This window comes from Branchiostoma floridae, chromosome 1, assembly GCF_000003815.2.
Source record: "Branchiostoma floridae strain S238N-H82 chromosome 1, Bfl_VNyyK, whole genome shotgun sequence".
Lineage (NCBI taxonomy): Eukaryota > Metazoa > Chordata > Leptocardii > Amphioxiformes > Branchiostomatidae > Branchiostoma > Branchiostoma floridae.
Window position 1 is genome coordinate 5,458,006 of NC_049979.1, and position 15,555 is coordinate 5,473,560.

At 41.3% G+C, this 15,555-nt stretch overlaps 2 protein-coding genes across 17 annotated transcripts in view; one reads left to right on the forward strand and one right to left on the reverse strand.

Annotated features, from left to right (window-relative positions):
* LOC118420113 (EH domain-binding protein 1-like) overlaps positions 1 to 1,989 on the reverse strand; it is a 51,276-nt gene extending 49,287 nt beyond the window's left edge. For all 11 annotated transcript variants that reach the window (XM_035826899.1, XM_035826884.1, XM_035826862.1 and 8 more), the window contains exon 1: positions 1,821 to 1,989. The gene's annotated coding sequence lies outside the window, so the exon portion shown is untranslated. The remainder of the gene's footprint in view (positions 1 to 1,820) is intronic.
* On the forward strand, positions 1,957 to 12,085 carry LOC118420192 (transcriptional regulator CRZ1-like). Of its 6 annotated transcripts, none has more exons than XM_035826909.1 (11): positions 1,957 to 2,105; positions 2,387 to 2,509; positions 3,956 to 4,071; positions 4,475 to 4,760; positions 5,258 to 5,341; positions 6,678 to 6,785; positions 7,072 to 7,447; positions 7,851 to 8,349; positions 8,609 to 8,753; positions 9,306 to 9,451; positions 9,887 to 12,085. In XM_035826909.1, the coding sequence occupies exons 2-11, from the start codon at positions 2,446 to 2,448 to the stop codon at positions 10,043 to 10,045; spliced, it is 1,983 nt and encodes a 660-aa protein (XP_035682802.1). In that variant the 5' UTR covers positions 1,957 to 2,105; positions 2,387 to 2,445; the 3' UTR covers positions 10,046 to 12,085. The 6 variants fall into 6 exon arrangements, with proteins under 6 accessions (XP_035682802.1, XP_035682823.1, XP_035682839.1 ...); XM_035826930.1 differs by having other exon boundaries at positions 3,959 to 4,071; XM_035826924.1 differs by having other exon boundaries at positions 1,974 to 2,105; positions 2,422 to 2,509.
* Positions 12,086 to 15,555: the final 3,470 nt, after the last annotated feature.

Sequence of the window (15,555 nt, forward strand, 5' to 3'; positions counted from 1 at the left end):
GTGACTCATAGCTGGCAGCGACATTTCTTCCTTGTTTATTAAAGAATTGCATTTTGCCGTACCATAACTTCATAAGGAAGAAATATTTGCTGACAATACCAAGCTGTAATGGATATCATTATGTTTATATATGTTCTCTGGTCAAAAAAGGAAATTAGAGGAATACCAAACTGCCCAAATGACTATTTACAGATTCTGCACCATCTTTATTGGTGGGGAAAATTATTGAATATAAAAAGTTGAATGTTTATTTTCCACTTCGGTACACTTGTACTATAATTTCAAGGCTTATACAAGAACACTCGAAGAGCATTTTTCTTAATTCTGGTAGTTTGACCACTCTATCACTATACAGAGCGAGGCAACGCCGGCCTTTTTCATTTTTTTATAGGTCAGAAGTTTATTTATTTTATTTAATCAGTTTTACCACATTTGTGGAAGGATTGACATAACAGGTGACTATCACCCTTGCAAGATGTCAACCCGGAGACCAGACTGTAAGGTTTGATCCACTCTCCCTGTCAGTCACTGAGAAGGACCCCTAGTGTTTTCGATAAGTGAGGTGGGCTCTTTAACGTGCTCGAGGTGTGAATCTCCCCGAACAAGGGACCTCCATTTAACGTCCTATCTGAGGGACGGCCCTAGCCGAGATACTCATTTTTCACCTGAGTGAAGTGAGGAAAGTCGTGCCTTTCCCAAGGGCACAAGATCAGTTTCGAACTTGGGACCTCTTGTACCTAAGCCTAAAGCGTTGCCAATTACGCCACGCAATCTCACGGACGTCATTAGCCTGGTATCCAGACCGCCGTGCTATACTCGATAATCTCTTCGGGCCGGCAACCGATTAGCCCCGCCGCCAAACACAGCACGCGGGCCCTGTTCAGAAACTGGATGCCATTACCTCTGAGTGCAAATAGAGACTGGGGCTTGGACCTTCCCTGGCATAACGATTATACATTACCGCGAAAGGGCTATAGTATAGAGCTAGGGACTGGTATCCAGGCTAGGACGTCATTGTCTTCAACAAGATATGGTGACATTTTAATGTTATTCAAAGTTGTGCCCAAGTCTATTTGGATTCATAGGAATACTGTCCTTGAACTTGTGTGTGCGTAATGGTCAGGACTCTAGTGTCTTGCTCTTTCTACACAAATTGAAATAATCTACACAAAAAAAAAAAGAAGATAGTTATCACTAGCCTGGGTACCATCCTCCGTAGTGACGGCTGGCTCAATGCTTCGCTTGCTCCGTGGTTAGCAAGCATATGTATTGAGACAGTGGTCACTACCGAGGATGGTACTCTACTCAGGCTAAGTTATCACAATTTTGGATGACTTGTTTGACACCACTTTCTCACCAATGAAACTACTGGTAGCGAATCAACACAACACTCCTACCTTCTCTACTCAAATCAGACAGGGAATTTTGTAAATAATGTCCAGAACAACTCTACTCTACTCTACTCAACTGTTCAACAACAACAACAAAATTCGAAAAGATTTTTGTGCTGGGTATTATACAGTTCAACTAAACATAGACTTCTATCAACACAGATGAACTTTCAAGTTAAAATTTGAAGATTCATCAACAACAAAATTTGAACACTTTGTTTGTGATCATTGGCTTCAGATTGCTGGAGTTTGCATCCAACTTTCAAACAAGAAAGGTGAAAGTGAAGGAGACGCAACGCAGCTGACATTAATTTCACTGATCAGCTGGTATAGCATCGTACGACTACCAACAAATAATAACTGGTCCGCCCAAGAAACTTGACATAAACTAGAGACAGCGAGGCTCACAATTCGAAGGCAAAAACTTACCGACTTGACCATGGGTGTATTCTCCAAAGTCCCTAGCTCCTTCCGTGCGGATATGACACGGGTGTCTATGATTTAAAGAGTTTTCTGGGAAATTCTAAATACAAACCGGAGGTCATCCTCCATCTTAGCATACATTAGGTGACCTAATTTCGTCACGTGACCATCAATGCTTGATGCACGATGGGAAGGGTGTTTTCCCGCCACCGTCGGTGTATTTAAGAGTCGACATAAATCCCAAGAATTCTCACCTTACCAGTTCTTAACAGTTAAGGAAGACATCAAAAGGTGATGATTTAAAATATTGGTGGATCTATTTCTCTCTTTCCTCTTTACTTATGGTTACCATGAGATACAGCGTACTGTTCATACTTTACCCAGCATGCACTTACAACTCTCATAATTTAACCTTTTTATTGGCCTAGAGAATGCTATAATTAACATTGAAAATAATTGTTTCTTCACATATATGTACATATTGATTTTTTCATACCAAAAAAATGCGTGTCAGCTCAAGAAGTCTCAAATTCCGTAGTCTAAGATCTTGTATTATGCTGATGCCAACACGGTACGCCTGGTATTGAGGTAAGCTTGTTGTCTGCAGCCAGCAGCAGACGAACAAGAAGCGATGTCTTCGCACAAGCGAGACCAGTCTGTGACGCGAAAAACGGCCCCAAAATCCGATTTCACGGGTAAGGATACCACTATAGAAGAACACCATCCCTTTCTTGTAATTTCCGGATGTTCATTATGTTAGTTATGTCGACTGAACCGAGTTTACCATAGGCTTGACTTGTTTTCATGTCGGCTGCTAGCTTTGGGTCCCCGGCCGATTTGTTGTGAGCGGGAAAAGTCCACTAATGCGACGATTCCCCCTTTGAACCTAACTGGTTGTCCCCCAGAATTGTACAAAATTCAGTTTTCCTACTGACATGCCAGACTTTTATTGCAAATGGATGACTAGTCATTTTTTTTCTAAACGATTTGATTCCTTCTCGGTTTTGGACTCCGTCAGGTTGGTGAAACCGCCATTTTGAAAATCATGTTTTCCTGCTTTGCTTCCAAATGGCGCGGGCTTATCTCGGCTTTAAGAACATTATTAGTGTCATCTTATTCATTTCTCAAACCAAAGTGATACACGGTGTTGTAAGACGTAAATTCACATTCTTTACCTGCTCAGTTGTTTGTGACAATTCGGTTTGAAGCGGAATTGTCGCAATTTATTGTTGCATATTTTGTAGCAGACGTAAAATTCGCGCGAAAGGGAGCATGACAATATTCCTCTTGTTGACAGCGGTAATCGGTGGATTGGTCGTTCGCGCGTCTTTAAAATGACGCCTTTTGTGCTAAGTATGTTATGAATTCAGTTGCTTCAGAGTGAATGAACTGAAGACAAATCTATTTTATGAAGAAGATATTGATATTAAATTAAAGTCTTGCAAATTTTATATGCGACATGTACAGTATGATGTACAGTAAGAGTCAATATGAACATAAATTAATGTATTTTGTACATTAAATTCTGAAGAGTATAGAGTAGAGTATAGCACCATAGATGCTGAAAAAATTGTGACAATGATTTGAGACCATAGAGTACATCTTCATATATATATATATATATATATACATTGCTGTATAACAGAGGGGTTCAAGGACTGCTAAACTGACCATGCCAAACGGCTTTAGGCCTTTTAGGGTAACGGTTCAGCATCTGGGTTTGTGATCTGGCAGCTTAGGTTCTGTGCAGGTTTGAATCATGGGAGGCAGGACATCGTTTCTTTTTCTACTCCTTTCCTACTCCTTGATAAACCTCTCCACTGGGGCATCCACCCCAGGTTCACAGCAACAGTGGAGCCAGTGGTTGTAGTGGCGCTGAAATAGAAATACGAATGAAGTGCAAAAACAAGCCAAAAGCAACTACATTTGTAAATGCCTGTTGTACAAGAACAGTATAACAAGCTCTTTAAAAAAGGCAGGGCAATATTGATTGCCAAACATTCAAGATTGTAAAATACAAATCTGTCAATCTAACTCTAACAGAAGAGTATAATTCAAAAGATTGCAGCAAAACAATGTCTAATATTTCTTAGAAATATTAGACATTGTTTTGCTGCTGATTTTTTTTCTCATTTGTCAAGTAGTGAAAGAACAAGCAAGTTCCTCTTCAGCAGCCGCTGCCATGACCCAGAAGTCAGGACACCAGGAGCCAGCGAAGGGGAAGACTCATGAGAGAGAAGCTAAGACCAAAGCCTCTGTAAGTTTTTAGTAGTAGATTTTTAGTATTTAAGAATCATGAAATGATAATGAGCCATGCCCGAATTATGTGTCTCAAGTGAATGAAGTTAGGCCACAAAGATTGAACTGAGACTGCTGTAAAGGTTTGTAGATCAGAACAGAATAGGTTGTGCATAAAGCAGCAAAAGAAGGTACCTGCATGATGCATTAATTTTGAAGATGTTAAAAGGCGTGTTGTCAATGTTATTGTAACAGTGGGGTTCAACGACTGCTAAACTGATCATGCCAAATGGCTGTAAGCCTTTTGGCCGAACGATTTAGCGTCTCGGTTGTGATCTGCCGGCGCGGGTTCGAATCTCGGCAGTCAGGATTTTGTTTCTTTCTGTTTCTACTCCTTTCTTACATTGTTTGCACTTCTTCAGATCAAAGAGGCAGCAGCCCGCAGAAGGCAGAACAAGGGAGAGGCGGAGGGCGTGACCTTAGACCAGCTCAGGAAGATGTCCGAGTTCTCGCTGGTCAAGCGCTTTGCCCAGTTTGTCCAGGAGGTGTCCTGTCGCACCAACACCGTGCGGCACGTCTACTCCTGCCAGCTGATCCCGTCGCGGTGCCAGGCGGCGTTCGAGGACGCCGGCACCAACGACGGGCGGGATCAGATCAAGAGGCATTTACTGAGTCACGTTGGTGAACTGTTGCAGGAGTGTGCTAGTGGTAAGACATTGAAACATCTTTCTTGAGCAGTCTTAGTGCAACACTTAGTGTTAATTTTAAAAGGCTGACAACGCTTTATGCTAATTTCTGGAAGGCAACAAAATCAAGCTATGTTTGATGCCATTTCCATTTTAAAAGATACCCAAGGTTTTAAGCTGTAAAGATTTTTGGTGGCGGCGCCCCTATATTTCACCAATGATGGGCGAAATCAGATCAAGAGGCATTTACTGAGTCATGTTGGTGAACTGTTGCAGGAGTGTGCTAGTGGTAAGGCATAGAAAGATGATCTTTCTTACCCAGTCGTTACATGTACAATTGGCTCACTGAATATATTGTATTCCATACTTGCATAAGTTATGTTTGTTTCAATCAGTGTTCTAGCCAGCCTGAAATTTTTGTCTGTCCCCAGCTGCAAAATTCCATCAAAGGATGGATGCTGTGTAGAACTCTGGTTTCAATGTAACATTACTGATCAACAAGTGGTTTTCTTATTGCAGAACCAGAAAAAGTGAAGAAGATGACTTTTCATCCAGTTGGAAGTTCCACCTACAAGAAGAAAAAAGCTGATGATGCATCTCTTGGTAATGCGGATGATCTCCTATTTCTCCTATATAATGTTTTGTGCTCTCAAGATTACAAAGAAATATCTTTTTTTTATGTTACCTTCACTGAAGGGAACATGTCTGTTTTTGCTTTGTTTCTTCTTCTTTTCCGCACAAATAAGGTTAACGACCTGGACCAGACGGCTGTCACCATGGTAACCGGTAAAGTAGCAGGCACCATGTGGTGTTCGGTTACATAATGTAGCAAATGTCAGATCTAGAGGGGCTCGGGTCACTACATTTAGAAATGTGTTCAAATAAGAATGAACAAAACAGTTGCCAGTGTTAGACTACAACATGTGAAGGTATATAGTAGAGTAGATTCATCCCTCAAGCTACCGTGACATCTTGCACACTGCAATCGTCCCTCAGAAAGACATCTGGAGCCGCATAGTTCAAGTTTTGAACTTTTATTCAGCCTGTCGGCCAAACTAGTTTCGCTATGTACAGCTTCTTCAGTGGCTAGAGGCTAAATGACACAAGTACAGTGAAGTTTGCACTTATATACCTTTCCAGTGCGTTCTGCCCTGGTACATTTTGCACCTTAGATCCTAGAGGCAGGTTGCCCTGACCTTAAGTGACCTATGACCTATGACTTTATCTATTGTTCTAGAACAGTTACACATGTCATAAAAAGGTCTGTTTACACATTCGATATACAAGAAGTAAGGGGTGCACTGATCCATCTTTTTCCGAGATGTTGTCTTCCCTCAGCTGTTTATCTTGCTCTGGCGTGCAGCTCTGGCTTCTCAGCATCTTGTGGGCTTTGGACAACTTGTGGATGACGTCCCCTTTCTTCCCTTTCTCGCTGGTGTAGTGGGCAGTGATGGTAGTTTCGTGGCGCACTCGGTGGTATCTCAGTGTCTTCCTTGTGCTCGACTTGGCGGTGATGGTTTAGTCCAGCATGCGTCTTTGTAGAGGGCTCGTCTTGCTTCTCGGTGCTTTCTTGTTTCTCGGTCATTCGAGCCCATAACACTGAGGAAGCCACACGGCGAAACATGTTTGTTGTGTGTCGGTTCGAATAAAGTTCCTAAACGGGGAACATGCGGCTCCAGCGTCTTTTCTGAAGATGTGGCGTAAGTGTGAACGGTTGGCTGAGGTCTCCTTCTCCACATATATCTACAACATGTGAAGGTAACATTCTGTATTTGCTTGCAAATATTAACTTTCTAGTTTTTTATTGTACTTTCTTTGGATACATCAAAAGATTCAAACATAAATGATTCATTCTCTTTATAAATTAACATATTTCCATATTTTTGAACAAGCAGCTTGCTTATAAATTGTTTATTTTGACATCCCTTGTCATCCACAGAGACAGATGAGAGTTACGTTCCCACAGCTAAGAGAACAAGATCAGGCACAGCGTTGGCCCGGCGACAGTCTGCTGACATCATCAAGCCTGAAGCTACCACAACTGATGGTAAAATTGTTTATCTCTGCACAACAAGAAACATGTACATTGTCAATGTTGAGTCCATTTCTGTCTAAATGCACCAAATTTCTGGAAGATTTGAGGATAGAATTGTGGATCAAACATTACTGTTAACATTGTCATCAGACATAGGAAAAAAATGTTGTGTTTCATATTTCAGTCCTGAAAAAAATAGGGTCAGTAGGTAGGTAGTATCTCCCCCCCCCCCATTTTTCCTAGGCCTCACTATAGCAGATGATTGTAGCATGTACTCAGGGGTTCTGATATTTTGCAGGAACAGTGGAGGTCGAGCACAGTACATGCATGGTCCCAGTCACGACTGTGGTGGACAACCTGGCGCTGCCCGACCCCCAGCTCCTGAACCACTCCAGCTTCACCATGATCAAAACAACTCAGGACTCGGAGGAAATCCTGCTGGTTCCCAAGGGGCAGCTCATCCCCCTGTCTCCCCTCATCAAACAGGACGATCCCAACGTTTCTGCAGAAGGAAAGTCTCCACAGAAACATGTTCCCAACATCCTGAGGAGAAACCGCAAACAAACATTCAACAACATTCTGACCGATGGGGAGATCCCCACCTCCAACATCATCGAACAAGGCAGTTCACAACCACAGACCCCTCCTCACTCTCAGGAGAGACCTGCCAAGAGGTCTGTATCTGTATCTTTATAGCCGGTATAACTGCCCTTCGGCATAGCACACCAGCTTCTGTATCTGTATCTATATAGTCAGTATAACCGCCCTTCGGCGTAACACACCAGCTTCTGTATCTGTATCTATATAGCCAGTATAACCACCCTTCGGCGTAACACACCAGCTTCGAAGGCACGCGAGCTGGTTGTATTACACCGATGGACCCGTCACACCTAACTTTTGCACATTTATTTGCAAGCGTTCTTTGAAGCTATCCAGAGAAGATGCCCCTACTGTATTTGGTGATAACAAATTCCACTCTACGATAGATCTGGGAAAATAGAATTTTTGAACACCTCGATCCTAGGTTGGTAACTCTGGTACTTGAAGACTAAAAGACTGTTTCTTGTTCTTTTTCAGGTCGCCTGTCAAGTCTCCATCCAAGCGGGCAGCTAAGATCCTGGAGAGCATGGCCAACCGAGGGAGCATGACCACCCGGTCCAGCAAGCTGCAGCCTCACCACGATCACAACTACACCAGCCCGTCCGGGGCGGCGTCGAACCAGACCACCACCACCACAACGGCACCGACGACGTTGGACGGCAATGCCAACCTGAAGCTGCTGTCTCAGCTTGCTGTCCAGCAGAGCGCTGAAGTGAATGGAGAAGGTGAACAGGAAGAGGAAGAGGAGGATGGGTCTGATACAGAGGAGGAGGAGGAGGAAGAAGATGTTAAGCCGAACCCTTATCTGTACGGAGTCATCCTGGAGGGCGACGCTCTGGTGGGGAAGCAGCCGTCGCCACGGAAACCGGGAGCCAGAGGTCAGCTGAAGAAGGGTGTGAAGAAGATGCCCGTCTCCAAGGCAAAGCTGGCAGATAACCAGGAGGCAGGAGAGGATCCGGAGCAGAAGAAAACGAGGGTAGGACATGGTGTACATATGATTTATAAATGATAATCATGTGCATTTTACAGTAGAGTATACTTTTTTTACATTTACCATGTGCCTAAAATTAAAATATGCAACTTGACTTCAATTATGATTTAGACACAGTGCTGTTGTGCATTAGAAAAAGTAAAAATACCAGCAAAAACAATATGTATTCCCCTATCTTGGAAAACCTACTGAAGGAACATTGAAAGAAGCATTTGAATTTGTTGTCTCCTCTGCTATGCTACAGCAAAAGGCTCTGGACTTGTTGAATCAACTTAAGAGGAAGAAGTTGCCCCGCCCGGAGGATGTGTATGTGCCCTTCATTTGTGACATCTGCGGGAAGCATTATACAGCCTCGGCCACCCTCATCAGCCACCTCAGGAGCCACGCAGGTACTTACTTTTTACTTATCCTCTTCATCATCGTAAGGCTGTGATAAGTTTCCTCCACTGGGGTCTGCTCTGTGCAAGGGGCTGAGCAGCATCCCAGGTGATCTCCAAGGCCACTTAATTAGCCACAGTGCATCTCCATGTAGTTTTAGGACGCCCCCATTTTCTCCTCCCCTTGGGGGCCCAATGTAGAGCAACTTTGGGGATACGGTCATCCGACATCTGTAGAACATGGCCCAGACATTTTTTAGCCTTCTGATGGCAATTTCAGTAGGCAACTGTCTTGTGTTTGTTTTTCTGTACAGTTCTTTATTACTGATTTTATTTGGCCAGTAGATGTGTTAACGTACCATGCGGGTACGTTAAGACATGCGCATCTACTGGCCGAATCTTGTTTCATAGAAATTAAAATTTTGTTATTCTGAAACTTGGTTACTATAAGTAGCAAATGTAGGCATATCAAACATGTTATCTAATGTAATAGAATTAATACAATGGAGCAGGACATTGTTGCAATGATGCTGATGAATGTGATGAAATACGCTTTTATTCCAGGTATCAAGCCCTACAGTTGTAAACTTTGCAAGGCCACGTTTACCCGGCTGCATAGTTTGAATTACCACATGATGATGCACAACAACCAGAGTCGCTTCACCTGTGAACACTGTGGTCGCAAGTTTCGCCACCCCAGCCACTTCAAGGTAAGATTTCCCATACTTCAAAATACAAAGATATGGAGGTGCAGCATACTGTAAAGGAGTTATGACATACTGTAAATGCATTTAAGTTTGCGGGGATTTACTTTTGTGGTAGTGGGAAAATGGAGTGTTTGCAGTGGTTTTAAGTTCGTGGTAGCGCAATAGACTGTAGTAAAAAACTATTATGGAAAAATGTTTGCGGTGGTTTTAAGTTCACGGTGAAGTGGCCACTGTGAAAACCGTGAACATAAAACCACTGCACACATCTCTGCATTTCCAGTATGTTCATGCAATAGTTGTAGATTGTCATGTATGACTACTAGTGATAACATGACTACTAATGCATATAAGAATGTGCTTTTTACACTTTACACAATTGTATGGATATATTGCAAAGTGAATCACAGCACAAAGTGAGTCTGTCGTCTGTTCTTGCAGGAACATTTGCGCCGACACACCGGCGAGTCCCCGTTCGCCTGCTGCGACTGTCCGCGCAGATTCAAGACCAGGAACACCTACAAGAGACACCTGAGGTCCAAGCACGGCAAGATCCTCACAGTCAGCGGGATCATTCCTATGAGAGTGGATGTCGCATAGGGCAACTGTTCTTCAGGTCAAAGGCATAGACAAAGTATCATTCTTCAGGTAGCTGATTGAAAGACATGGTCTTCATTGTCCTGGGATTTTTCTATCAACAATACATGACTGCCCTAAAAGATGAAACAACTTGAATGATAACTTATAAAGTTTTTTTGGGGGGGGGGGCAGTTTTATATGTAAAGCAATGAAAGCATAATTGAAATTACAAGCTGTGCAATGTGTCACCAGGATACCTGAAATATATGAGACTGGCTTAAAGCAAATCTGGGGTTAGACAAGTCCAATAGTCTGAGTAAAAAAGTAAAAAGTTTGTTCGGGCAAGTAAATCTTTTATGTTCTTGCCTGATAGGACAAGTGAATTTTAGAAAACTTGTCCTACCCTGAAATCTACTGACAGGCACAATAGATCTCATCAAGTTGTGCATACTGTACATGGACAAGATTTCACTGATGTGAAAATGTTAAAGTATTGTCTATTGAGTGTTGTGGTGTCTCTTGGCATGCTATTTCCTCATGGAAGTTTCCCTGTAGCAGGTCAGTATCATCATCATGGATGCCAAAAGCTTGAGTCCCTTTGCACATGTAATTGGTTCATGTTCCTTGTAGGTCCTACAGATCAGGTATTTTGCAAAGGACTTTGAACTTTTGAAATCTCCCAGTTTTAGATGCACCAGTAGATAAGACTCACCAGTACTCATCTAATAGGCTATGATCTGACGTAAAGAAAGTATTCAATAGACTGCAGTCCGTTCATGAAAAGACGATCTGCAAGCAGAGAATATAACCAGATGATGGCAGGGATAATCTGATCTTTGTGTATGGAGAAGTAATGGCTGAGAAGTAATTGCTAAATTAACCTCATGTACCTTCAAGGTGTTATGTAGGCTAGTCAGAAGAACGTTAGACTGAGAACTTTAAGAACAGTAAGAAGTAATCAAAATGAGTTATGATTTATCATGTCAAAAAAAACATGGCAATAAGACAAACATATTTTTGAGGAACAAACTATTTTTATACTGAAAGTGATGCAGAGCAAGGAGGGAGTTGTGAAGATTAGGCAGCTAAAAGGGACGAGTCTATTACAGAGAAATGATACTGTAATAATAGTGGCGTGGTCTGTTTCTTGACATGCTAAGAATTTGGAAGTGGCACTTGTAGACAGTGCACAAACGATGGTAATGTGGTTGGTGTACAGGGCGATCAATGTGAATTTAGATTCAAACATTATGAGATTGAGGATTGCAAATGTTTATCATAAACAACTGAACCATGTAAATATTTACATTGTGTGTGATGTTAGTAGACAGTTGTACATAGGCATGAAAGTATATAGCTATATCGTGAAAAATTCTGTGTTGATTGTTTGCATGGATAAATTAATGCCAACAGTGTAATGCTGTGTTTGTAGGTTCATTCTGTATAATTCAGTATCATTCTTTTGCACATGGAGATGTGATCTACAGCAGATGTAGACCGTTATAAAACTTTGACATGGACCAAACTGTCTTCATTGGAAGGCATTTTTTAAGGACATTGTCTTATGCTGTAGGTTTACATTTAGAAATATTTATGGAAGTTCTGTTGAAGAAAGAATTGCGTTGCAAGGTGAAGAAAAAGCCCACAAGACAACATCAATACATGACTGCAATGTAATTTTATATTATTATTAGTTATCTCCAAAAAAGCATGCTTTTCCTCGTGTACTGGAACACTATTCAGTGTGAAACATTGTCTGATGCCTTGGTCTTCTAGGTCCTAGTAACACTTAAGTATGAAATAAATAAAAAATGCTCTTTTGTTTTAACACTAAGAGAAGTATGAAATGCAAAACGGGACCTAGCAGGCAAGACTCACATTTCAGGTATAAATTTATACACAGTAATACTTGAAGTTGGAACGATTTTATCTAGATGTACATAGTTTTTGTGACATTCAATTTCCTTAGCTTGGATTATTGTAAGTAGACTGCTGAAGGCATGTCATATCAGCCCTGTAGAGTTGGCGCAAGATATAAATTGACAGTCATTTAAAATGACAGATTTCAATTCATTCCTTTGTCCAAGTGCTCATTTGATTCGAGCCTATTGTGCAGGAGAAGTCTTAAAAGGCTGATTATTTGATCATAGGTATACTGTTAGGAGAAGAACCATAATATAGATGAACTGTTCAGGATGATTTTGAGGCCAAATTGTGGTCATGATTTGCTGTACATTTGAAATGCCAAAAAGTACTTATTTATTTTCACCCGTGATGCTTGTATTTAATCTGTATTGTGGATACAGCACTAAGAATGTAGAGCTTTTCAGACATGTATTGCACTTTGATGTACAGAGCTTTCTTGTGCATTGTTGTTGTGTTAACGATATTTTGTCTGATATTGTGTGTAAACCTAAGTTACTTTTTGTACTTTTGTTATCCAACATTGGTGTGATCAATGCACATAGGAAAAATAGTGTTTCCAGGTACAGAAACACAACAGGAGGTACCATGTAGGTACAATGTAGAAAAATTAGATAAAACTTGAATGTGTGGCACATAATTTTTTCCAAGTATGGGATGTACATGTACGGATGTCACCTGAAAATTTACATATTCAATAGCTAGTAGGTCCTCAAGACATTAGTGGTCTGTAACCCCACTAACATGGTAAAATGTAGCTTACTAAAAGTATGTATGAGCAGGTCTGAAGCTGATTGGAACTCCTGAAGAAGTGATCACTTGGAGACCTACTAGCTACATAAAACAACTGTGGTATTGTTCTGTGTAAACATGGCATCAGCAGAGCTGACTTTTGTTTTCATAAAGATGCACAGCATTCCAATATCATTGGTTGTACTGGCTTTTTTTCTCCCTGTTCAGAGAATAAGGCTTAGGTCATATTTTCAAACCGGGGCCCAGCCGGGCAGCTTTTTGGAGTGAAAATAATTATATAAAAGATGTCAAAATAAGATTCATGGACACGGTTTGTGTATATTTATAGGTATACATTTTAATTCTTCGGCCGGGCCCCCTTTTGGAAATGTGACCTAAGACTAACTTGGGAAAGATATGTTTTTTGTACTGTTACAGTTACTGTCCCCCTTAGCCCTTGTGCTGGCAAATTTTCACTATACATTTTCCCAATTCTAGTTTTAGACCCTTTGGAAAGTAGGGGTACTGTTTTCACTATGCTACATTTTTGAAAAGTAGAGACCTTAAGCTTTGTAATGATGTATAACTTTATAGGGTCATTTGGAAGAAAAACAAAGCGTAGTGAAAACACTATCAACATATGCTTCCCAACATATGTTGGGCACAGCACTTGTTGTATTTAGTATAATAGTTTAAAATTTTGGTGTTAACCACCAGTTTAAATTTGTAACTTTGCAAGGCTGCTAATATACAGCCATGGCCCACATTCATTTATGTTCAGTAAATTGGCCAGAAGATATGGGTGGGTACCGGTACAGAAAATTTATCCGGTCCACCGAATTTGTTCAGGTCCATTTTGTCTGGACCGGTCCAATAAGAAAATATGGTTTGGTACCTGTACCCACCCATACCGATATGCCACTCCACTATCAGACCGCTTGGCAGACTGAAAACATGCTAGTGGTGGCAATTTGCAAATTTAGGACTATTTATTTGTACTCCAGAGACTAGTCAAGTCCAACATCCCCCCTACTTAGGCCAATTTCTTCAAGAGACTACTATGCCATGTTCAAAAATATTTTCCATGGTGTATTTTTGCCGGGGCGCCGAAGGCGCCCGGCTTTGTCCCCGGTTTAATGGTTCGTCCTTGGATGGGTCTGCTATGGTCGCAAAATGTACCGTGCGTTTTTACGACAATTCTCAGCCCTTCTCAGCCCTTCAAATAAACGCAATGTACCGTGCGTTTTTACGACAATTCTCAGCCCTTCTTAGCCCTTCAAATAAACGTTGTAAGAATACTGTTTATCCATGACCTCTACTCGTACAGAAAACATTGCAGCGCTCATTAGCAAAGTCTAGGAAAGGAAAATGTTTCTTGATTTGCAGTAAAACACTGGTCATGTAACATTTGAGGAGTTGTCGTTAAATCGCACGGTTCATTTTGCGATAGCGTTGACGGGTCCGGGTATTTAGCGGAATAACCCGGAATAACCCGGAATAACCCGGAATAACCTTAATAAAGGATGAAAGCTACCGAAATACAGTGTGCTTTGATAAGTTAAGATCGCAGAATGCAATATTTTGGCATAAAATAATGTATATATGGCCATGGGAACAAGAAATATTACGGTTATTCCGGGTTATTCCGGGTCATTTCGGGTTATTCCGGTAAATACCCTCACGGGCGTTGACGGTGCGGAGGAGGTGAGATTTTTATCGTACAGAAATTGGTACAGTTTGTAAAGTTATCTTTCTGGAATTCGGATGTATTAAAATATAACATTACATTCTAAGGCGTAGTGTCATGTGAGTAAAATGAGCACGACATTTGACGAAAGATTTTGTGGAGGGTATACAGTCAAGTTTATTGTGCAACGATTGGAACAGTTTACGTGCGGGTGGGAGGGGGGCGTGCGTCTATATATGCAGCTGCAGGAGGTCCTGCAGGACATTTTCGATCGTAAGAGTAACGTACAATTTGAAAAGATAGTGATCATGAATTCGGACACATTGAAACATATTTCCAAGGAACGGTATATAGTTTTTTTAGTAAAACCAGTGTGTGGGGATTGACGAGAATTTAGATAGTTTAATGGTGCACTGTGCTTGAGCCGATGCGAGGCATTATGCAGGGCATTTTTGATTGTAAAAATATCGTACAAGTTGAAAAGATGGATCGGATTCTAATACATTAAAACATACATTTCCAAAGAATAGTAGAAAACAACGGATTGTAGCTAACTGTTAAACAATCAGCAAAGCAGTTGGCAAGATGTCACACCTGAACTTTTGTAGATTTTTGCTTTTTGTTGGTACTAGTAAGATGTTATGTGATCAAGACAATATTTTCTTTCTGTTTCAGTGACGCCTTAGACTGTTCTCTGCTATATATACAAGTGACACAGTAATATACAGAAACTTACAGCTAGCAAAAGTCTGTACTCAATAAGATTTTACACAGTACACATTTATACTTCTTCTGCTGAAATCTACGCATTACATTTTGCATCCAACCAAAGAGGTTTGAAAGAGAGTCCTTGATCCAACCAAATTAGACCTTGAGACCTATTAACAGATCATTGATCACTGTGCATTTTGCACATACCAGACTCAATCGTGCCACTGAGCACTGCATTTTGCACACACCAGACCAATTGTGCCACTGAGCACTGTGCATTTTGCACACACCAGACCTATCGTGCCATTGAGCACTGTGCATTTTGCACACACCAGACCTATCGTGCCATTGAGCACTGTGCATTTTGCACACACCAGACCAATCGTGCCATTGAGCACTGTGCATTTTGCACACACCAGACCAATCGTGCCATTGAGCACTGTGCATTTTGCACACACCAGACTCAATCGTGCCACTG

What these genes read in the sequence shown, in the direction of transcription:
- LOC118420192 (XM_035826909.1), top strand. Translation starts at nt 2,446, where the DNA reads ATGTCTTCGCACAAGCGAGACCAGTCTGTGACGCGAAAAACGGCCCCA. An exon ending in CCCAAAATCCGATTTCACGG is followed by an intron (nt 2,510 to 3,955) that starts GTAAGGATACCA and finishes TCATTTGTCAAG; the next exon opens with TAGTGAAAGAACAAGCAAGT. An exon ending in TGAAGCTACCACAACTGATG is followed by an intron (nt 6,786 to 7,071) that starts GTAAAATTGTTT and finishes GATATTTTGCAG; the next exon opens with GAACAGTGGAGGTCGAGCAC.